Raw genomic sequence first — 23,697 nt, 5'->3', positions numbered from 1 at the left:
CGGAGCGAGAAACCAAGATAGAAGCATCCCGATATGCGCAATCCCGATTTCCCCCAGGATATTATGTCTGTCTGGAAAACACTGTAGCGTCTACCAATAATTGCTATTTCAACTGCGATAGCCTCCATGGGCAGAGGTAGTATACCAGATGCTGGAGACAGACGACAAGGAATGGAATCCCAATTATACTCTGCTCAAGAGCTCCCAAGAGCTAGCCAGCTGGCTCCTGCTGCAAGCAGACTGATAGATGAGAAGTTGGACAGATGTTCTGAAACAGCAAGATAGTTGTTTGGATATTTATGGAAGGAAACCCTTCCTGTCTGTCTCTTTGCAATAACTCACCTTTCCGCATTCATTAGAATCATGCCCTCCACTACAACCATTCTGCCCGGGACCAGGCTGCCAAAAATTGTGGTGATGTAAGGGAGGATCTGAAACAGAATTAGCAGCACTCAGATTAAGGCAATTTGGGGGTTAAATCCTACAAGGATGTACGGCCAGTGTCAAGGCTGATCCTGCCTTGGTGCAGTAACGTAACCGAGTTTACCTGGATTTTGTCTATGTCACTCCCAGAACAACACATGCCATTTAAGAAGAAGAAGAAGAAGAGTTTGGATTTATACCCCACCTTTCTCTCCTGTAAGAAGACTCACGGTGGTTTACAAGGTCCTTTCCCTTCCTCTCCCCACAACAGACCCCTTGTGAGGTAGGTGAGGCTGAGAGAGGTCGTTTCCCCACTTACCATCTGCTGCGCGCTACTATCGCCAAGTAGCGCGGGGTCCCACAGCACTCTCCACTACAGGGGCGGCAACAACGTAGCCGCCTTGACGCTGCCGCTCTCGCACCCCCTCAGCATGCGTCATTCCTGGTGCTCCTCAAAACGACGCCTTTTGATGACCATGGGGAAGCCCAGGAGCGCGCCAGAAATGACGCGCGCTGAGAGTAGCGCACAGCAAAGGTGGTCGATGGTAAGTGGGGAAACGACCAGAGTTCTGAAGAACTGTGACTAGCCCAAGGTCACTCAGCAGGAATGTAGGAGCGTGGAAACACATCTGGTTCACCAGATAAGCCTCTGCCACTCAGGTGGAGGAGTGGGGAATCAAACCCGGACTAGAATCCACCTGCTCTTAACGACTACACCACGCTGGAGTCCTCATATTTATAAACTGTGGGCACCACTGGAAATCTGACACCGCATGGTGGACACAGCCACAAAATGGCTACCATAAAATGGCTGCCACAGGAGGAGCCTGGGAAGCGTTCTTCAGTGACAAGAACTACACTCTTACATGGGGAAACCATGAAGGATTTGCTCAGGTGGCAATCTACACCAAAGTGCCAGTCATTCCCATGTTCACTCAAAATGTTTGGGAAGGAATCCAATAACTCAACAGAATAAAATTATTTTCGGTCACTCACTGTACAAATATCTCCATTTGCAAGTAATGCCACTGTGCAGAAACTTTCTGGTCAAACTGCCCACATTTATTGGGGATCCTATTCAGTGGTTGGATCCAAAAATTTTAGTAACAGGTTCCCATGATGGTGGGATTCAAACTGTGGCATAGCGCCAATGGGGCTGGGCGGGGCACGACGGGGGCATGGCCAGGCATTCCGGTGCGGGGAATTTCTGGGCGGGGCTGTGGCAAAGACGCAGCCACTGCGCCGGTCCTTGGGCAGGAAATGGATGCATGCAGGTGCAGGCTGCCACGCACGTCGGTGCACCTCCTGCTAGACTGATTCAAGTTCTGCGCGCTACTGCTGAGAGGAGGGGCGTAACTAAGGCAAAAATCACGTGGCAAAATCACCAATTAGTAACCCCCTCTTGGCACACACAAATAATTAGTAACCTACTCTCGGGAACCTGTGAGAACCTGCTGGATCCCACCTCTGATCCTATTCCATACGAGCCAAAAGTAACTGCAGAAGGAGTGATAGAAAACCCAAGAGTGGAGTCAAGTTTTTAACCGACAACATCAGAAACAGCGGGGGAATGTTTACAGAGTTTTGATGGAACAGTTTGCAACACAGAAAAAACAAGAAAGATTATGGCAATCTGGGAATCAGAAAAAGTTGTACAGTATTGTTAAAGTTAAGTTTATAACATAGTTTTCCAGGGTGAAAGGTTCTTATGGCATCTTATTTGTTTTCTACAGTTGCACAGATTTTCATAGAAGCTAACCCTATAATCACTATTAAATCCAGATCCCCATGATCCAGATTAAATCAACTATTAGATCCAGATTAAACCTGTCTTCACAGATTAGGGTTTTTTTTTAAGGCAGGGTGTTTTTTTTTCCAGATAAGACTGGGGTTCCCGACCTTTTTCAACCTATGGGAACATTTGGAATTCTGACATGGCATGGTGGGCACAGCAACAAAATGGCTGCTGCAGGGGGCGGAGCCAGCCACAAAAATTATGGCTTAACTTCAGAAACACAGTATAGATCCTTGTCATGTAGTGACAGCTGCTGCCAAGCCCAAAACAACTTTTAAACAAAAATCTACATAGTCAGTCAAGTGCACTAGTCAATCAGAATCCTTGCTGGACAAAAGCCCTATCTAGCCCCACGCATTTCCTAAAAACACTTTGTGAGTGCTGGAAGAGGTGTTGGCGGGGGTCCATCACATCCACACGCACTATGTTGGCGCTCCCAGAAATAAAATATAAAATTAAAATTTAGCCTGAATGAAACTACATTAAATGTGTTATTGCCACCCTAAGTTAACTACTTGCAGGGAAAAATGATTGTTGGATACATATCAGTGATGAGAATATCTCATGCAGACCAGGGAGATCTGGGTTCAAATCCTTACTTGTCGGTTGGTTGTGGTGGGTTTTCTGAGCTGTGTGGCCATGGTCTGGTAAGATCTTGTTCCTAATGTTTCGCCTACATCTGTGGCTGGCATCTTCAGAGGGGTATCACAGAGATACACCTCTGAAGATACACCTCTGAAGATGCCAGTCACAGATGCAGGTGAAACGTTAGGAACAAGATCTTACCAGACCACGGCCGCACAGCCTGGAAAACCCACCACAACCAGTTGAATCCGGTCATGAAAGCCTTCGACAATACCCTACTTGTTACTTCTTTTTCAGCCTAATCTATGTCACAGGGCTATTGTGAGAACAAAACACAGATAGGGAAAGCCAGATATACCTCCCCAAGCTTCAAAGGGTTGGAGAGAAGAGCACTAAAATAAATAAATAAATAAATAAATAAATATGGGTGGGACAGCTGAAATTTTATCTCCTTCATTCTGCAGATAACCTGCCGGAGCCAGCCTTATCTCCTTTCTACCTAATTTCTCAAGAGTTATGAAATCTCACTAGGAAGTGGGACTTTTTCCCAGAAGAATTCTGGTGCCTTTAAATTGTGCCAGGTAGATGTTTCAACAAGCTTAGCAGATTTTTACACCATCTGGGGGAAGATGCAGCTGCAAGAAGAACACGCCAGTTTTCAGCCAGCCAAGACAATTGCTAAATGCAGAAGCAGTACCCGGAGAAGAAAAGCACACGTTTGTTCACAGAAGAAGAAAATGTGGAAGAACAACGTGAAGAAGGACAAGAAGAAGAAAATGAAGGAGGACAAGAAAACCAAGATGATGAGTATGACAAGGAGGAGTTTGGATTTATACCCCACTTTCCTCAACTATAAGGAATTTCAAAGCACCTTACAAGCTCCTTAAGAACATAAGAACAACCCTGCTGGATCAGACCAGAGTCCATCTAGTCCAGCTCTCTGCTACTCGCAGTGGCCCACCAGGTGCCTTTGGGAGCTCACATGCAGGAGGTGAAAGCAATGGCCTTCTGTGGCTATTGCTCCCGAGCACCTGGTCCTTCCCTTCCTCTCCCCACAACAGATGCCTTCTGAGGTAGGTGGGGCTGAGAGAATTCTGAGAGAACTGTGACTGGCCCAAGGTCCCCCAGCAGGCGTCATGTGGAAGAGCAGGGAAACAAATCCAGTTCACCAGATAAAGGTCTGCGGCTCATGTGGAGAAGTGGGGAATCAAACCTGATTCTCCAGGTTTGAGTCCATTGCTCTTAACCACTACACTGCCTTGCTCACTAGGACTCAAGGCTGCTTACACAGAGTAAACAATGCAATAGGATTTGGGTTGTAGAACCAACCAGAAATCTAAAACACGAAATGAGGCAAAACATGGGTCTTCATGTGATACATTAAATGATGCAAAATTACATAGCGGGATCCAACTTGCAGCAAACTATACACAGCAGGAGAGACCACAGTCACTAATAATTTGTCCCCGAAACTTTGCGGAGCCTTTTGTAGAGTTCTACCCTGCTGCCTGCATAGAAAAGCCCTCTTGAATAATTCAGTTTTGCATAGTTTGCAGAAAGCCAGGTGAGTGACGAACCTAGGGAGAAGGCAGAGACAGAAAAGCCGGGATCTAAAGTTTTAATCCCTCACTGAGCCGAGTTTGTGAGTGACAGGCAGGGAGTGGGTGGAGGTTAAGAAAGGGTCAGAGCTTTTGACAGGATTAGAAAAATGTTCAGCTCTGAGCTCCAGAGAGAACAGACATGTTTCTGAAAAACCTGTGGTGTTGGCAGCAAAAGAATATTTGGGGGGAAAGTCAAGAAAGGGAATTTACTTCTAGGGAGGGAAGAATTCCTAGGCCAGGTTCTAAGTGCAGAGCTAGTTCATCTTCTTCATATAATCATAGAGTTGGAAGAGACCCCAAGGGCCATCCAGTCCAACCCACTGCCATGCAGGAAGACACAATCAAAGCACTCTTGATACATGTTCATCCAGCCTCTGTTTAAAAACCTCCAAGGGAGGAGACTCCGCCCATCTCCGAGGAAGTGAATTCCACAATCAAAGCACTCTTGAGAACTGAGGGGAGGAGTTGCGTCAGAGAGGGACCCTTCTCTAGCCAGCAAAGGAATTGACGTTGCATGTGGGAGAAGAATTTCCATCTCCTTTGGAAGGATTTACTTCAAAAGCTGTAAAGCGATTCTAAAGTGTGAGAAGTGTGACAGGAAGGCCAGTTGGGAGAATATTCCTTTCTGTACAGTTTACACACTGGTGTATTTCGGGTGGGGCAAGCCAGGGCATAAGCCCCAAGAGCTACTTGCTTAGTGGCACCTAGGCTGCTGCCCCTTTGCAAAGCTGTGCCTTGCCAACTTCAACCTTTTGCTCGGAGGGCTGGTATACCAGCAATTAAGAACAGCCAGTTCTTCAGTGGGCCTTTCCCCACTTACCTTAAGCCCTGTGCTACTCTCCTCATGTAGCGCAGGGTCCCCCAGCACTCTCCAAGACAGGGGTGGCGACAGCGCAGCCGCCCCGACGGTGCCGTTGTCGCGCCCCCTCAGTGCGGGGCATCCCTGGCGCTCTTTTAAACGGCGCCTTGTGATGACCCCATGCAGAGCGTGGGGTCGTGGGGATGCCTGGGCGCGCGCCAGGGATGCCACGTGCTGAGAACAGTGCACGGCATAGGGGGGATTAAGGTAAGTGGGGAAAGGCCCAGTGTTAACCAGTTCCTCAAAGTTAACCTGATAGTCTCTGGAGAGCTGGTTTACTAAAGGTTGGAAGGAATGGGTAGAGGCCAGGTGTACCAGTTCTTCTTAATGGTGGGTATTGGGTAGACAAGCTCCCCAAGGAGTTGGTCTACCCCCAGTTAAAAGGAATGGGTAGACCTGGCCACCAGAAAGCTGGTCTTCCATGATGGGGAAGACCTGCCGGATTTGGGGTATGTGTGCAATTTCAGTGCTTGGCTCCATTTTCAGGTGATACACCCCTCAGTTTGCAGGCATCAAAGTTAACCTCTGTGAAGTGAACCTCTGAATGCTGGCGTGAAATCTTGACAATCAACCCCAGGGTTAGCTAGCCCCTTGTTTATTGTATACTTATCTCATATCTAAGTAAAGAGTGTTTTGTTTGAGACATATCATTGTAAGGCCGTAAAATTATTGCTGTAGCAAAAATATCATTGTGAAGGTAATAATACCTATGTGTGTGTTAAGCATTATTTAAGAAAACTGTGTTACACAGTACAAGGTACAGAATATTCTTTTTGCTATCACCTGGAGGACAGCAACTTTTAGTAATATTTCAATGGAATGTTATTTACCAGGTGATGTTATTTACTTCCATATCATGAAAAGCCTTAGCTACCCACTCCAACACATTAACCTTCTATTTATTTATTTCTTGTACACTTATTTCCCACACATCACCAAAGTCCCTAGGCAGGGAACAATAACAAAACACTGTTAAAAAAATACAGTCATAAAACCATCTTAACAACTTCCTTATCAACCATCCCCATCCCCCATCCTAACCGGCCTTCTTAAAACATCAAACGGGAAGGACCCTTTTTTCCAGGTCTACTGGGAAACCCACGAGAAGCCTCAGAAATCCAGCTTTGCTAACTTAGTAAACACCTGGAACGCGGCCATGAAATCAAAATTCCCAGAACTCCCTTGCAATTCAGCCTTGAAAAACAAGTTTGACAACAATGTCTTTTCATTCTCTCTTCTCCTCCTTTTAAGCTTCATGCTCAGATATGAAATGCTCAATTGTTGAAACCGCCTGGGAGAATGTTTCTCACCTTGGACTTACCACCAGGGCCGGCAAGGAAGGAGTAAAAGAAATGCCACTCACCGGGTGGAAAACAGGAGCCTGAAGAATATACTCCGCTATGTTGGTGGCAGATTCCATAGCGCAGTGGGCCAAAAGACATTCAAAGCGTGATAGTTACCAGTTACTTAACTACTTCTGCTTACCGCAACTTTAAAACTTGCAGGGAATCACATGACCTGAGTCACACAGCTGGGCAAAGTTAAAAGAGAACAAAGATAAATAGGGGAAAATCAGAGACACAACTTTCTAATCCGTGCTTCTTCCCAGGACAAAAAAATACCACCCAATTTTTTTTTTGTAGGAGTGCCTGGAAAACGTTGGTGTCAGATCAGAAAGTTAAGATACTCCAAAGCGGAACTCCTCGTTTAAAGACAAAAAATGATTCTGAATGTTGTGCCTTAATTTCCCCCCCTGCGTGGTTTAACCTTTAATATTTCCAAACATATCAGCATGGAACCTCCCCCCCCCCCAAAAAAAAAAAAAGTAAACAACCAGGCCAACATAGGTTTTGGAACTGTGCAACCTGGAAAGTGTGTAACTAGAAAACCCACAAAGACAGAGGACTCTGTGGATCTGAGGATATTTTATTCATCCTCTAGCTTTAAAAATCATGTTGCTTTGAGGTTGCATCAAATACGTGAGCTGGTTCTGAGAACTCTTTTAAGGCAGCATTTGTATTACCAGTACCTTCTCCAAATCCATCTCCATGGGCTTCTTTATCGTTTGAAAGTTGCAGGAATCTTTCCGTGCAGGTCGTGTGATTCCAGGGACGACAAGCCCTCCTGAAGTGTCCACCTGATACATCACATAGGAACAGAGGCACCTCATGCAGTGGTCAGTCTTGAAGGCTTGTCAATGCCAGGCTGGGAAATTCCTAGATTTTGGGATGCGCAGGTGGGTAAAATGCCTGGAGCCCACCCTCCAAAGCAGCCATTTTTCTCTAAGGGGAGCTAATCTCTGTCATCTGGAGCTGTAGTTCTTGGAAATCTCTGGAAGCTGACAGCCTTAGATATATGGGAAAGCTAGTGAGATAGGGATGATGGTCTTTCATTTCTTCCTTCTACTAAATGGGATCTTTGTCCCCTGAATACTATGCTTTTGTTGTTTCCTGCTTCCGGAAAAAATATCCTCTCCCATTATCTTGTCATATAGTTCAATGCTTACCTCCCCTACTTTACCCTGTAATGGCAGTTTCTAACTAAATGACCGCTTTCTTAATCGGTTTGTCTCTCTGACTGATGCTTGAGAACTTCCACTGACAGCAGACTCTAGGGGTCTAACTCTTGCACAGTCATGAAGCTCAGCCGTTGACTTTAGGCTCACGGCTTTCTCTCAGTTTAACCTACCTCGCAGGGTTGTGGTGGTGGTGATGGAACTCTCGTGTGTGTTCAGTGCAAGGGTTGCCAACTTTTAAACCAGTCCTCCTTCTTGTCGCTTTACTGTCAGTTTGATTGGCACCAAATGCCAGAGGAGGTCAGAGGTGTATGTAGGGAAAAATGGAACCCGGAGGCAAAATCTGAATTTTCCGCACACACACACACACACCCCGGCACCCAGGTCTACTGCCTGGAGCTGGCAAGGACTCAAGTCTACCGCCCAGAGCCAGGGAGTGCACCCCCCCATGTGATTAAATGGCGTGTGATACCCCATGTCCTTCTGTCAGATACGCCCCTGGTGGAAATTGTTTATTTCTATTCTATGAAGAGCTTCACTTGCCCGTATCTACACAATAAACCTCTGTTAAAGGGGCCGGGTGTTTTTCTCCAGGCCCGTTGAGTCACTGACTTACACCCCAGGTTTACTTAGAAGAAGGATAGGATGCAATTCTGATAAAAGAAAACTTGATGTATTCTTTTCTGTGTGTGGATTAATTCCTTCTGACTGTTTACCACTCAACCTGATCGACATGGCTGTGACTCCTTACAAAGTATTGGATGCAGACATACCCACATTTTGCTCGTTTTGGATCAGGGCCAAGGTCAAAATAATTTTGAAAGAAACCCACCTTCTCAAACAATTTTTTTTTGAAAGATGTTGTCTTTGTAACACTGGGGCAGTGGAAGAACTAGTTTGTTATTTGACAAAATGAGGGGTTAAAGTTCCTGATTTGCTATCACAATTTAGCCCATTTTTTCTGCCATGTTTTAATCCTCAAATAACATATTGTAGTGATTAGGAGTGGTAGACTCTAATCTAGGAGTGGTGGACTCTAATCTAGGGCTCATTCCGCACATGCAGAATAATGCACTTTCAAACTGCTTTCAGTGCTCTTTGAAGCTGTGCGGAATAGCAAAATCCACTGGCAAACAGTTGTGAAAGTGGTTTGAAAACGTATTATTTTGCATGTGCTGAAGGGGCCTAGGAATGGTGGACTCTAATCTAGAGACCTGGGTTCTCCACTCATCCACACATATGAAGCCTGCACATTTAGATCTTGAACCAGTCATAGCCCTCTCAGAACTCTCTCAGTCCCACCTACCTCACAAGGTGTCTGTTGCAAGGAGAGGAAGAGAAGGTGATTTTAAGCCACTTTGAGACTCCTTGTGGGAGAGAAAAGGGGGTGTAAAAACCATCTCTTTTTCAACCCTGTGAGGTAGATTAGCCTGCAAGTGAGGTGCGGGAGGACTCCAATGTTATTGGACTAGCTGGAGATCACCTGGTGAGCTTTGTGACTGAGGAGCCATTTGAATCCGGATCTCCCCACCCTTTGTAGGATGTTGGTTTGTTCCTACATATATATGCACTTCTTGTTGATTGCTGGGGGCTGTTATGTGTGTGTTTAGGTCTATAACTCATAATTTTATTAAAGCACGGGGTCTGCAGTCTTGTGCACACTTTCGTGGGAAGTAGCTTCATTGAACAAAACAAGATTTATGTTTGAGCAAAGGTCCATAGAACCAAGCTGCAAAAGCTATCATTCTTTGCACATTTAGCTCCAAACAAGCTCCATCAAACACAGCGGTGCTAAGGTCAGCATGCTTATGCTCTGACTGATTGAGAGAGCTTTTTGGGGGAAACTATTTTATTTTTCTTATTTCTATGAGAACCAAAGACCTTAGAAGAACAATATCCCTTGATTTCATAAGACTGTCGCACTCTCCGAATTAATTCCATACAGAAAAGAATTAGCCTTTAAACATAGAGTGCAGTTAGAATGGCAGGTTTTGGAATGATGATTTGTAGAAAACAGCTAATTTAGATAACCATCTTAGTGGGCCTTGTGTCATGTTGTTCTGTCCTAGGAGACCCCGACTCCCCTTTCATAGGCACCCGGACAGGAAGAACGAGGCCTTTATTGCCTGCCAATAGAGAAGGCCTGAAGAGTGAGTTATTTCCTCCAAATGTAGCACTGGAGGGAATGGATTTCTTAATAGATCACAATGCTTCCATCTTCAAGGATACATCCTAGACTATGGATCTCCAGCCCCAGCAGCAGATAACACCTCCTGGCTTTTCTATATGATAAGAACAGAACAGGGTAAATTGTTTATTGTTACATGGCACCAGCCTGGCCTGCAATACTTATTTGGGGGTGGTGGTGATGTGTTGTCCTAGGTTGCCCAAGGGATGGGGGGGTTGCTTATTACCATATTAGAATCTCCACCCAGGGGTGTGAAAAGCCCACCTCTTTTAGTACACGAGACCTGTGTTTTTGTATGAAGGGGGCTTAGCTTGTATGTAAAGGGAGGGATTGAAGTGATGTAACCAGTGATGTATTGTTGATGTATTATTGATCGACGTATGAACCATTGTAAAACTAAGTGCCCGAGATGTATGCTTCACTTCTGCCTACTATTTTGCTTCAGCTTGATAAATCCCTTTTATTATTTTATGCCGCTCATCTCTTCAGTCTCTTTTGAGTCTTTGGGGACCTGATCCTGATTCACAAATGCGTGACATCATGTTGATGCAGAGTCTCTGTATCAATATACATTACGAACTGAGCACAGGTGGTGCTTATATTTGTGTTCTGATGTTTTATCATTTATTATCATTTTATTATCATTTTAATTTTTATTATCATTTTATTCAGAGTTTTTCATTTTATTATCATTTTATTCTGATAAAGGCAAACAGCTGCAGCAGTTAAAAGTCCCCCAATCCGAGTTAAGGAGCAGCAGTGGCGTAGGAGGTTAAGAGCTCGTGTATCTAATCTGGAGGAACTGGGTTTGATTCCCAACTCCGCTGCTTGAGCTGTGCAGGCTTATCTGGGGAATTCAGATTAGCCTGCACACTCCCACACACGCCAGCTGGGTGACTTTGGGCTAGTCACGGCTTCTCGGAGCTCTCTCAGCCCCACCCACCTCACAGGGTGTTTGTTGTAAGGGGGGAAAGGCCAGGAGATTGTAAGCCCCTTTGAGTCTCCTGCAGGAGAGAAAGGGGGGATATAAATCCAAACTCTTCTTCTAAGTGGCAGCTTTAAATTTTGTTGTTGTGAGATCTACCTTTCCTTGATTATTCATCTTACTCCCACTAGGGGGCAACGTTGTCCCTGATTTCACATAGGCTGACAGAGGGACCTTGTGCTGGATGTAAAAAACTTTACTTTGATAAATCAGAGGCCATTTGAACCATGAGCAAAGGGTGGGCCAGAGGTTTGTTAGCTTGGCTGCACCCCCCAGATTAACCATTAAACATAATAAGCATGTGCTGAGGGCAACAAGGAGAAAGGGGACACCACAGAAAGTGAAAAAGGGGCATCCTCCCTCCCCACACACCACAAAAAAAGTTCAACTTCAGGTGAACCAGGTTGCCACAATAAAGGACTCTGTCACATGCATCTATATCTTACAGGCAGAATCGCAGCCAATACCCTTGACTAAAATGTATAAAGATTGACATCTCTCTCTCCTATCTTAGTGTCACCACTGAGGGAATGCGAATTCTGGCAGCTAATTCTGGTTTGATTCCCCGCTCTGCCACCTGAGCTGTGGAGGCTTATCTGGGAAATTTAGATTAGCCTGTACACTCCCACACACGCCAGCTGGGTGACATTGGGCTAGTCACAGCTTCTCGGAGCTTTCTCAACCCCACCCACCTCACAGGGTGTTTGTTGTGAGGGGGGAAGGGCAAGGAGATTGTAAGCCCCTTTGAGTCTCCTGCAGGAGAGAAAGGGGGGATATAAAACCAAACTCTTCTTCTTCTAACTAGAAGCACACACATTGATATCTTCATAGCAGTCACCGGGAGCAGTCAGTTTGCTTGTATATACACATTATATACGCATGGCGTAGTCGTTAAGTGCTTGCACTGCCACTCACATGGTCAGGAGTTCGAGCCCCCTGTGGGTCAGATATCCTGGCAGCTGGCTCATGGTCAACTCAGCCATCCATCCATTCCTTGATCGGTAAATGAGTACCTAGCACATAGCTAGGGGGTAAAGAATGGCCGAAGAAAGCAATGGCAAACTACCCCACAAAAAAGGCTTGCCTATGAAATCACTGCTTGCAGGGGTTCCCCAGGGTCAGACACGACTGAAGGGGAAACTTTACCTTTTTACACATGATCACATTATCAATAGGGGTATATAGGCAAGCATACGCCAATGGAAATGGAAGGGCTGGAGCACCGAGATTGGGCTGTGTTTATGGCATCAGTTGGACTTAAGAAATGAATGGGAAAATCTGTGATTGCCTGACGAAACGTCTAGAACTATTTCGCCCAGCCTGTGTCTCTCTGGATCTCGTGGCAAGCAGAGTTATAGGGATGCCAACCTCCAGGTGGGATCTGGGGGTCCCCTCGAACTACAGCATATCTCCAGACTACAGAGATCAATTCTCCGGAGAAAACAGCTGCTTTTGTAAGGCTGAACACACTCAAATGAAGTCGACTTTATAGAAAAGGAACAAACTTTATTGATCTGTGTCGCCCCAGCTACAGGGTGCTGGGACGGAGGGTTCTTGCCCTCAGTCCCAGTATATATAGAGTGTTTGAACCGGTGGTTCATGGCTATGATTGGTCCTTTTTTCTGCCGCCGAGAATCGGTGGGGACTGATGAATTCTGGGAAACGTAGTCCTGACAGCTTTGGGGGTGGGTGGGCTCAATGACACTGAGGCCCCAGCCCTCCCCAGGCTGCATCCCCAAATCTCTAGGAGTTTCACAACCTGGATCTGGCAACTCTAACCCCCACCCCACCCCCCTATTCCCTGCCAGTGGCCAGAGGGCACCTGTCAACTCTCATAATACCCTTCAAGCCAACGGACTTTAATTAATGGAGGAAGATGGTAACTGTTTTGGATTGCACTGTTTGAATTTATGAATTATTTCCCAGCTTTTGCCATGCTATTTATCCCAACCCTGCCACATTCAGAGCAATAGTTTCCACTGAGTAGTTGTATTGGTCTGCAATAGGAGCAGGATTCGAGCTCGGTGCTGCGTTAATTAAGAGACCAACAAGTTTCCAGGGTGTAAGCTTTCAAGAGTCAACTTCAATTTCATTCACAAATTCAGAACAATGGATCTTCCAGAGCGGATTAAGGAACCTATTCTTATCGCACTACAAATACAAGAATCGGGATTTTTTTATCTCACTACAGATGCTAATTTTCTGCCCCCAAGAATCCCACCCCCACCCCCTCTAATCAAGCTGATTGCAGTTTGCTTTGTACCTTTTCCATTCTGACTCCTTTCTCTGCAATACCCCCCACCCACCAGCTGTCTGGGGAATATAAGGACTTGGGGATCTCTCTTCCCACTTGTATTTGATACACAGAGCTTTTGACTCTGAACAGTTTATACCCTGATAATCTTGTTGGGTTCCAAGGTGCTACTGAGCGCCAATCTTTGCTATTCATAGCAACAGAAGCTTAGAAGGTGATTTCAGAGTATTGGAGAAACTGAAAAAAACGCACCATGATCCAGAGCCACTCTTAGGTGACCAGAACTGGGAAGGCAAGACGGGTGGGGACATTGCAAATGGCTAATTTAAAAACAACAACAGGCTTAAACCCTCAAGTAGGATCTGCTAGGGTTGCCTGGAGGATGAATTAGCAAAGTCTTAACGGGAAGGATGCCATGAAAAATGTCAACTGGTCATTTTCATAAATTATGCCTCTTTTCAAGGGACAAATTTTTTTTTCTGTAGCAGTTGACTGCCCTTCCCGTTGTGTGCTATATAGGACAGCTTGTAACAAAGGCTGAAATCTTTTGCTTATTTATCAGGAAGCTTATTTGCCCCATTATTTACCCTTATTTACCAGGAAGCTTATTTACCCCATTATTTACCCTTATTTACCAGGAAGCTTATTTACCCCATTGACCAGGCTGACCAGACGTCCCGCTTTTGGCGGGACAGTCCCGCCTTCAAACAATTTGTCCCGCGTCCTGTGGGTTATTGAAATTGTCCCGATTTTTGGGAGGCTGCCGCACTGCCTTCTGGGGCGCAAGGCAGTGCGGCAGCCTTCCGCGAGCGCGGCCGCAGGAGCACGGCCTTCTGGGGCTTGCCGTTTAAACGGCAAGCCCCAGAAGGCAGTGCGCTCCTGCGGCTGCGCGTGCAGCCACCTACCCCCCCGTCCCGGTTCAGAAAGGTGACCATCTGGTCACCTTACCATTGATCAAAGTGGGATTTTCATCTAAGTAGGCATGCCTAGGATTGCACTATGACTATATGACTATAGGATTTCATTGAGGGGGGGGCAAACTACCTACAGTCACTCCCATCCCTTTATCAGATTTTTAGAAATCAGCAGTTCATAGGGTTCTGGGTTTACAGTGACAATTCAGGCTGCTGTTTAAAAGCACAGCTACAGAGGCGGCCTTGAAAGATGGCAACACCTACATTGTCCATTTGATCACTTTAAAAGGAAGAGATGCCAACATAGTTTTGAAATACCCCCACGCCCCCAACGATGGTGTGGTTGTGAGTCAATTTTCAAAGGTGCCGTTTACCCTTTGAGCAATGACAGTACGCTTTGGGGCATATGACGTGCAGCTAGGATGACATGCGCACTTGGCACACTGTCGGCACATCCTGCCCTGTATTGGATGATAGATGGCCTGTGATAGCAGAGACAAGAAGGCGCACAAAGGAGGTGTCGTTTGGGGGCAGAGGCATGTCTAGGGAAAATGCAGCCTGGTGCAAAATCTGAATGTTCTGCCCCCGCCCCACTCTATGGGCAGCTGCCCTCCCCCATTACGACCTTGCCAGAGAGAGACATCTCTCTGTCTTGAAGTCAGTGTATGGACCCAGGGGGAAGGAGGAGGGGGCGATTTTCCACCAATCCCCCCATGTGACTGAATGGCCGCATCCCGGGGACATTTGACCCCGTATGTCCCCCTGGGTGGTACGCCCGTTTGGGGGCTTGACATGGTTGCAGGGAGGCACAGTGTATTCTGCACTGCACAGAACTCACGGGGCAGGCTGGACTACGGAGCCTGCAGTGAGATCTCAACGGCTCCCGTAAGACACAGATCCCAAGGATGACTGCAGAACTTGCTTGCAAACAAGCTTGCTTAGGATCACAACTGCTGAAAGGAGGCGATAAATTTGCAAGCGCCTTAAAAGCGACCTCCGCCTGGTCATTGTGCTGCTGCTAGACCTATGGAAACCTTGAGAACTACTGAACACATTCTCTTCCACTATTCCTGTTTACCAGGTTCAGTCCTTATTTTCTGGTCGCTGCCCGTAATTTGGCCTTTGAGGGGTGTGCTGGTAAAATGTTGTGAGTGCTGTTAGCACCTCTCTGGGTGAAAAGGTGGGACTAGGATCGTGGTGTCTACGTGGGCATGAACATGACCCTAAGCCCAAACTGCAATTCCACACCTTGTACCCGTTACTGTAAATATATGCAGCCTACCAAAAATGAGTGGAGCCTTCAGCCATGTGAGAATTGTTGCAGGCCTGGAGTTTGTGCTCCTTGGGCTGCAGCCACACATTGTTAGCTATTACGGTATCCATGTTCTTACACCAAAACTGTGTCCACATTGCCCTACTGTCATAATTCACCATTTGGGTTACTAACAAGCCTGAAGGAGGGAAATCAGAATGATATAACCCAGTCCCTTCAGATCTTAGAAGCTAAGCAGGGTCGTTAGTTGGAAGGGAGGCCACCAAGCAAGACTGCAGAGGAAGGCAGAAGTTGCCATACATTGGCTGTGACTTGACGGCACATTACGCCCACAGAGAAAGATTATCGCCCTGGCCTGGATGGTTCAGGGTAGCCCATTCTTGTCAGATCATAAAAGCCAAACAGGGGCAGTACTCAGAAGCAAGACCACCAAGGATGGCTCTGCAGAGGTAGGCAATGGCAAACCACCTCGCCTTCTCACTTGCCTTGAAAGCCCCTTGTGGGGGCACTAATGTGTTCAAAGCTAAGCAGGATTGGTGCTTGCAAGGGAGACCACCAAGGAAGGCTCTGCAGAGGAAGGCAATGGCAAACTACCTCCGCTGCTCACTGGTCTCGAAAGCCCCTTGCTGAGATCTCCATAAGTTAGCTGTGACTCAACAGCACTTTTCCCCACATACACAACTGGCTTAGAGAAAGGTGTCCAATCCCTTTAGCAGAGGTTTAACATGTGGAATTAGACAGCTGAAGTCATTTGAGGGAGGGAGGTAAAGTCCCATTAAACCTCTGTTTGAAAGACAGGACTTTCTCCCCCTCCAGGCAGCTGGTAATCCTATTTGCAACTGGATTTTCCTGTGTGGACATCTGAAATCTGGCAATGCATAATTGCTGGAGAGCAATGACAGCACATGTTCATCTGTGAAATATTGAGGGGCATATCTGTATATCTACCAGCCAAGTGTGGGCTGATCTGTGGATATCTACATCTATGGACTGGGCCCACACTGACAGCAAGCAGATCTTTCTGCAAACTTGGGGGAACCAGGTTTGCAGAAAAATCTGAAACGAAATCCCCCCCCCAAATAATACTGTTGCCTGTGCATATGTGCACAACACTTACCTCCTCTGTTCTAGAGGTGTGAAGGCTGCAGCTGTGGAATTGGGGGGGGGGGATTGGAAAGGAGCTGCATCTGGGCTCAGTGGGTAGGGGAAATGGGGTCTCCCTAAGAGTCTCATGCCCCCCACTGTTGTGACAGAATAATTTCAAGATGATCCCTTATGTTAGTCTAGTGGAGTGGTTCCCAACCTAGGGTATGTGTATATGCCAGAGCATTTGGAGGTATGCAGGAAAAATTACATAATAAGTGTCCTCATATGGGGGTACAGTTTTGGGGAAATGGGTTGCCAAGGGGTACATGGGTGAAAAAAGATTGGGAACCGCTGACCTAGTGTGTGAATTTGAAGGCCTTCCTTGAGGTCCTCTATTCAAGTAAGCAGTTCAGATTGTTGCGAATGCTTGCAAAAACCAGTTGGAGATGTTGCTTAGATTAAAGCTGTTTATTCCTCATTCCCACAGTCTCTTATTCTGGAACCCAGAAACATTACACCCACTTGTAAACATTATTACGGGGTAATGGTGGCAAACCTTGGTCCTGTGAAGGGAACTTGTTCACCCATTTTCTGCATGGAACTAGCTTGCCCCTACTCCCAAGAAAGTAAACCAGCTACTGAAATTAATCAGACGAGCTACCTTTTGGTGTAGTCAATTTCACTCTAAGGGAGAACAAAGACGAGGACAGGTTACGGGTCCAGTAAGGAGAAGAAGAAAAAGAAGAGTTTGGATTTATACCCCACCTTTCTCTCCTGTAAGGAGACTCAAGGTGGCTTACAAGCTCCTTTCTCTTCCTCTCCCCATAACAGACACCTGGTGAGGTAGGTGGGGCTGAGAGAGTTCTGAGAGAACTGTGATTAGCCCAAGGTCACCCAGCAGGAATGTAGGAGTGCAGAAACACATCTGGTTTCCCAGATAAGCCTCTGCCACTCAGGCGGAGGAGTGGGGAATCAAACCCAGCTCTCCAGATTAGAATCCGCCTGCTCTTAGCCACTATGCCACGCAGGAGTCTGTTTCTCATGCAACGCTTCACTTGAATGGATGAAAGTACACTTTATTCTTTATCCAGTCCTTTTGCCAACAGGTAGTTTGAGGTGGAGTATAAAACAGTATTAGGCGGACTTCGGCTCAGGCACTCCCAGTCATGCACCATGTACTTGCCTGCCATGCCCTGGGCCTCCGAAGAAGACAATCCCTCGAAACCTTTGGTGTCCCGGGTTTTGGATAAGCTCACTACTGCATGGGAAACCCTCCCTTGGTATTATTTGAGCAGCCTGCTAGCAAGGGCACAGCTTCTCCCAGACAATCTGTTTCCTGGGAGTTTTCAAGGACTCCAGATGCAAAAGCCTTTGTCAATACATGGTTTGCAAGGAGTTTGCATTCTCATAGGGGAGCATGCACAGAGGCAATGCTCCCATTTGAAGGAGGAGGAGTAGTTTGGATTTATACCCCACCTTTCTCTCCTGTAAGGAGACTCAAGGTGGCCTACAAGCTCCTTTCCCTTCCTCTCCCCACAGCAGAAACCTTGTGAGGTAGGTGGGGCTGAGAGAGTTCCGAAGAACTGTGACTACCCCAAGGTCACCCAGCAGGAATGTAGGAGTGCAGAAATGCATCTGGTTCACCAGACAAGCCTCTGCCACTCAAGTGGAGGAGTGGGGAATCAAACCCGGTTCTCCAAATGAGAATTCCACCTGATCTTAACCACTACACAATGCAGTCTGGCATTCTAGGCAAATCCTCACTGCTTGGTTTTGTGGATTGTCGACCCTGGTGTTTCCTTTCGTGTGTGTGTGTCGGTTAGCGGTGGTGCTCCCAGGAGAATTGTTCTTTGCTGGCTGGGATGGGCGTGGAGGTTAGTCCTCAGACCACAGAACTAATGCCAGACCTTGCTAGATCTTGGGTCCTGGAGCATCACAATTAACCCAGCATGAATCATGAATTGTTAATGCCATCGATCGATCTCCTGCTGCCTGATAAATTCAATTTGAAGATACTTTATGGGCAAGAGAAGATTCAGACCTGGAGGTTACCTTCAAGGCCAGCAGCAAAGAGACAGAAGTATGAACTGCAAAGGCACCAGTTCAGGCCTTGTCTTGCCATGGACTCACGCAGGGGGCCTTAGGCAAACTCCTCTCAACCTCAGTTCATTCTCTGAGTTTATAATAATTGTGTGCCATCACGTTGCAGCTGACCCACGGAGGCCTCCCACGGTCATGGAGTTTTCAAGGCAAGAAGAGGTGGTTTGCTGTTGCCTGGCTCTGTGTAGAAATCCTAGATTTTCATGGTGGTCTCCCGTCCGGGTTCTACTCGTGGTCAACCCTGCTTAGCTCTGACAAGAGAGAGCTATGATGGGCTACCAGAAGGCAATAATACAAACCTTGCAAGGTTGTTGCAAGGATAACTAAGGAAGCAGCAATGAACTGCTTTTGAAAATTCTAAAATGGTGCACAAGGACTAACTCCTATTTAGTTCTTGTCTGAATTCATAGAATCATTAAGTTGGAAGAGACCCCCAGGGCCATCAAGTCCAACCCCGTGCCATGCAGGGACACACAATCAAAGCACTCCTGAGAGATGGCCATCCAGTCTCTCTTTAAAAACTTCCACAGAAGGAGACTCCACCACACACCGAGGTAGTGCATTCCACTGTCGGACAGCCCTTATTGTCAGGAAGTTTTCCCTGATGTTTGAGCGGAATCTCTTTTTCTTCACCTTGAACCCATTGCTCCTGGTCCTAGTCTCTGGAGCAGCAAGAAACAAGCTTGCTCCCTCACCAACATGACATCCCTTCAAATATTTAAACATAGCTATCATGTCCCCCCTTAACCTTCGCTACTCCAGACTAAACATCCCCAGCTCCCTCGTGGGGCATGGATTCCAGACCTTTTACCATTTTGGTTGCCCTCCTCTGGACCCGTTCCAGCTTGTCAATATCCTTCTTGAATGTGTTCAAGTCTCTGCGTTTGTTAAATTTTCAGCAACAGTCATTTTTCACATAGTCACTGGGCAGCCCGGTCTTTGAAAGGAGGATGAGACGAAGACATGGAGGACATTGTGCATGGCGTGTAGTGGTTAGAGTGATAGATGACCAAGATCTAGGGAGGGTTGCCAGCTCCAGGTTGGGAAACACCTGGAGATTTTGGGGCTGCTGCCTGTGGAGAGCACAGTTTGAGAGGGGAGGGACTTCAATGAGAAATGATGCCATCAGGTCCACCTTCCAAAATGGACATTTTCTCCAGGTGAACCGACCTCTATTGCCCCAGAGTCAAGTTGTTGGAAACCTGGATCTAGGAGACGGTGTTAATCCTGCTGCTGCCACATGATCTCAGACCAGGTGTTCACTCTCAGCCTCAGTTACCTCGCTGAGTTGTTCTGAGGATAAAACGAGGACGAAGGCGAGGGAGACAAACTGCTCGGAGCCTCTTGGAGGAAGGGTGGGATTAAAATGGACGTTTTAGTAATAGCTAAGTGGAGCGGAGGGGTCTGTGGCCCCGTGGCAGAGCCTCTGTGTGGCATGCAGAAGGTCTGGGTCCAACCTCTGGCATCCCTGGTTAAAAGGACCAGGTAAAAGGTGACGGGACAGAACTTTGCCTGAAACCACAGTATGGACTTTGATGGACCAAGGAGTCACCATAGGTCGGCTGTGATCTGAGAGCGCTTTCCAAAACCAGACGTGTAAAATACACTTCTTAGATCCATAACTGCAATAGGAGATGCAAGAAAAATAATTTTTAAAAGGCAGAGACTACAGAATTAAAGAGTAAACCAATGCAACCCCTTGGCCAATTGGCCTTTTGGTATGTTGTATTGGTGCTGGTCTATGACAGTTCAATATCCGCTCAGGCTGAAGACATGAAGTTGCCTTAAACAGAATCAGACTAGTGTCCATTGAGGCCAACAGTGTTTATTTGCTAGGAATTAGAACTCTGGCAGAAGTCTTTCACACACCCCACGACTGGATCTTTTTAATTGGAGATGCCACGAATTGAACCGGATACCTTCTGTCTGCAGATGCGCTGCCACTGAGTCCCGCCCCCTCGCTAAAACGTCATCCTAGTTCAGGGGTCTGCAACCTGCAGCTCTCCAGATGTTCATGGACTACAATTCCCATCAGCCCCTGCCACCATGGCCAACAGGTTGCAGACCCGTTCTAGTTCAACAGAGACTCGTCAGACGACACGCCGTCTCCCTTTCCTCCTTTTGCCCATGTTGTTATGCAAGTTATTTTCGAATGTGATTTCTGTTCAGCACGAGACAGTTTGATTATATATATTTTAAAACTGCAAATACCCAATCAAATTAAATGCAAGATTAGAGGTTTGAAATTTGCAGCTTAATTAGCATTTTCGCAAAATGGCTCGTTTGCGAATATTTGCGATTGCAAATGGAAGTTGGACTCGAGAGATTAATGCTTCAGCATGAATGTTAAGATCACCTACTTAGCCGGCCTTGGAGAATTGGGCGGGGGGGCGGGGGGCGGCAATGAAAGGTGTTGCATATTCTTTCTGTCTCCGGGTAGCGGCTATAATTGGTGCAGATTCCTGAAGGTGCTGCTAATGCACGTCTTAAGCTCTTGCCTTTTTTTTCCCTCCTGAAGGAGTGGATTGCAACGGCATTAGATTTCTGGAAACATGTCATGGGCACAGCAGGTGTGCGTGGAAAGAGCAGGGACATTTTCCTCGTTGTATTCCCCCCTTCCCAACACTTCCTGGCTCTGATCCAAATAAGGAGATTCAGTCATGAACACGCTAAACTCTTATAGGGCAGTTCCAGCATCCCAGGTGCTTCACAGCCATAGCTGGCCCGCACAACTTGCAAAGTCATCCATCCTGTACTATTCTTTCCATGTTGCACGGGGGGGGGGGGGGGGCGCGGGGGGGAGGGCTGAGCTGGGAGGCTCGCCAAAGGACCCAAGCCAAGTTTGTGATGTGAACTGGCAGGGTCAGGAAATAGCACGGTACAGCTACAAAATAATTCAGTAAGAAGCTTGTAAGGTCAAGGACTACAGCCTGTAGATTATACCGGTATGTATCATTTGTACTGGGAGACAGCATGGCATAGTGGTTAAGGTGTCAGACTAGGATATGAGAAGCACAAGTTCAAATCCTTACTCATTCCTTGGAAGCTTGCTGGGTGACCCTGGGCCACTCACACACACTCAGCGCTGACCCTGGCTAGCATTTGGATGGGGACCTCCAAAGAATACCAAAGAATACCAATCTTGATCCTCCTTGATCTGAGATTGCAAATGCCTTAGCAGACCAAGTGCTCAGGAGCAGCAGCAGCAGCAGCAGAAGGCCATTGCTTTCACATCCTGCATGTGAGCTCCCAAAGGATTCTGGTGGGCCACTGCGAGCAGCAGAGTGCTGGACTCTGGTCTGATTCAGCAGGCTCTTTCTTATGTTCAGGGTTGAGACATGCAATGGCAAACCACCCCAAAGGTCTCTTGCCTTGAAAACCCTACAGGGTCACCATAAGCCAACGGTGATATGACAGCACAAAAGAAAAACAGTTTGCATTATCTGTTGATGTAAGAAGGTTCCAACTATGGAATTTGTGCATCATTTAATGTGCTTGTACTTTGTAGAATCAAGGGCCATCAAGTCCAACCTGTTTCTGTATCTCTGGTTGGTTCCAGATTTCCACAAGTCACATCCTATTGCAGTGATAGTAAAACTTGTTGAGACCAAGTGTCCAAATTGCAACCCCAAACCCACTTATTTATCGCAAAGTGCCAACACGGCAATTCAACCTGAATACTGAGGTTTTAGTTTAGAAAAAACGGTTGGCTCCAAGGCGATCGTTACTCGGGAGTAAATTTGGTGGTAGTTGGTGGCTTTGCTTTGAAGCAACCATGCAACTCTTCGAATGGCTGAATCACGATCCTAGGAGGGTTTACTCAAAAGCAAGCAAGCCCCATTGCCAGCAACTGAGCTTACTCCCAGGTAAAGGATCGTGCTTTAATTCTTTGCATGAAAATCAGTGGGGTTTAACAGTGCTTTAACAGGGTTACCTACACTGCTTCCCCAAAACTAGGGCTCATTCCGCACATGCAGAATAATGCACTTTCAAACTGCTTTCAGTGCTCTTTGAAGCTGTGTGGAATAGCAAAATCCACTTGCAAACAGTTGTGAAAGTGGTTTGAAAACACATTATTTTGCATGTGCGGAAGGGGCCTAGGTCTTAGGTTTAATGCTAATAATCGAGCCCAGCGGCCCAGGCCAGCCTAGATGCGTGTGTAGGGGGGAGGCAATTCCCCCCCCCCCACATGACGAACTCTGTTTGCGCGTGCCCACCTGGCACCCGTGCCATAGGTTCGCCACCACTGTCCTATTGCATTGTTGATTGGATATCCCATCCTGTTGACTATACGGAGTTACTCTGTGTCATCTTCCTTGATGCCTGTCAGGAGAGTATCCATCTTAATGGAATTTTCCTGTTCGGCCTCCTGCTTCTTGCAAGTGCAGAGTGCCCCCCCCCCCCATATCCGCCTCTCTTAGGGACAAGTTCTCAGGTGGGAGGGGTCAGTTCGCTGAGTCTCTGAAATGTCCATGAAGACAGCTCTATGATTGGCTGCAAGGTCGGGAAGTTAGGGCCAGCTTTCTCCATAAGTGTAGCTAGTAAGAAAAATATCCTCTCATCCCTGTCCTCTTTTATCCCTCCTTGCTGCCCGAAAGATATATATTGAACTCTGTAAACTTTATGCCTTAAGGACTAAGCTGTGCCAAGTTAGGACGTCAGTAAATAAACAGCAAGCTAGCTTTATTGTTTTCTACACATCCTGCTGCCACTGAACTGCATGCCTGGTTTTAATATCTTTTTTCCAAGGCCCATTATGCAGGCATCAATAGCGCCACAGAAGTTTGCTCCGCTTTGGGGTTTCCCTGTGGCTTGCCCACTCACCAACTCCTTCCTCAGGAGGGAAGGAAGGGTGGGAGGAGGAGGAGCAGAGGCGTACGGGGTCCAAACGGCGCCTGGAGACAAAGCCTCCTCTGGGCACACTCCCCCCAGGAGCCCCGCCCATCCCTGCTGCAGGTGGCCCATGTAGCCACGCCCACCTGCAGAGCGTGCAAAGTTGGGCATCCCTCAGCCCCACCTGCTGGGCTCCCAGGAGATCAGGGTCGTGACCCCGTCCAGCTGCTTTTAGCAGGCCTTGTCCTGCCATGAGCTCTCTTTTCAAGTTATGGCATTTCAACAA

General features: G+C 47.0%; 1 protein-coding gene across 2 annotated transcripts in view; it reads right to left on the bottom strand.

Moving 5' to 3' along the window:
- Positions 1–23,697, bottom strand: part of LGALS12 (galectin 12) — a 44,141-nt gene that overhangs the window by 18,404 nt on the left and 2,040 nt on the right. The window contains exons 2-4 of one of the 2 annotated variants that reach the window (XM_048512950.1): positions 7,293–7,400; positions 6,627–6,794; positions 343–431 (exon numbers count right to left, since the gene is read on the bottom strand). In XM_048512950.1, the coding sequence (XP_048368907.1) occupies positions 343–431; positions 6,627–6,683 (146 nt within the window). In that variant the 5' untranslated portion in view covers positions 6,684–6,794; positions 7,293–7,400. Of the gene's footprint in view, positions 1–342; positions 432–6,626; positions 7,029–7,292; positions 7,401–23,697 lie in introns of those variants that run through there. The other variant, XM_048512960.1, reaches the window with a different exon arrangement.

The sequence above is a fragment of the Sphaerodactylus townsendi genome, linkage group LG01 (assembly GCF_021028975.2).
Source record: "Sphaerodactylus townsendi isolate TG3544 linkage group LG01, MPM_Stown_v2.3, whole genome shotgun sequence".
Taxonomy (NCBI): Eukaryota; Metazoa; Chordata; class Lepidosauria; order Squamata; family Sphaerodactylidae; genus Sphaerodactylus; species Sphaerodactylus townsendi.
This window is presented reverse-complemented; position numbering and strand designations above follow the sequence as displayed.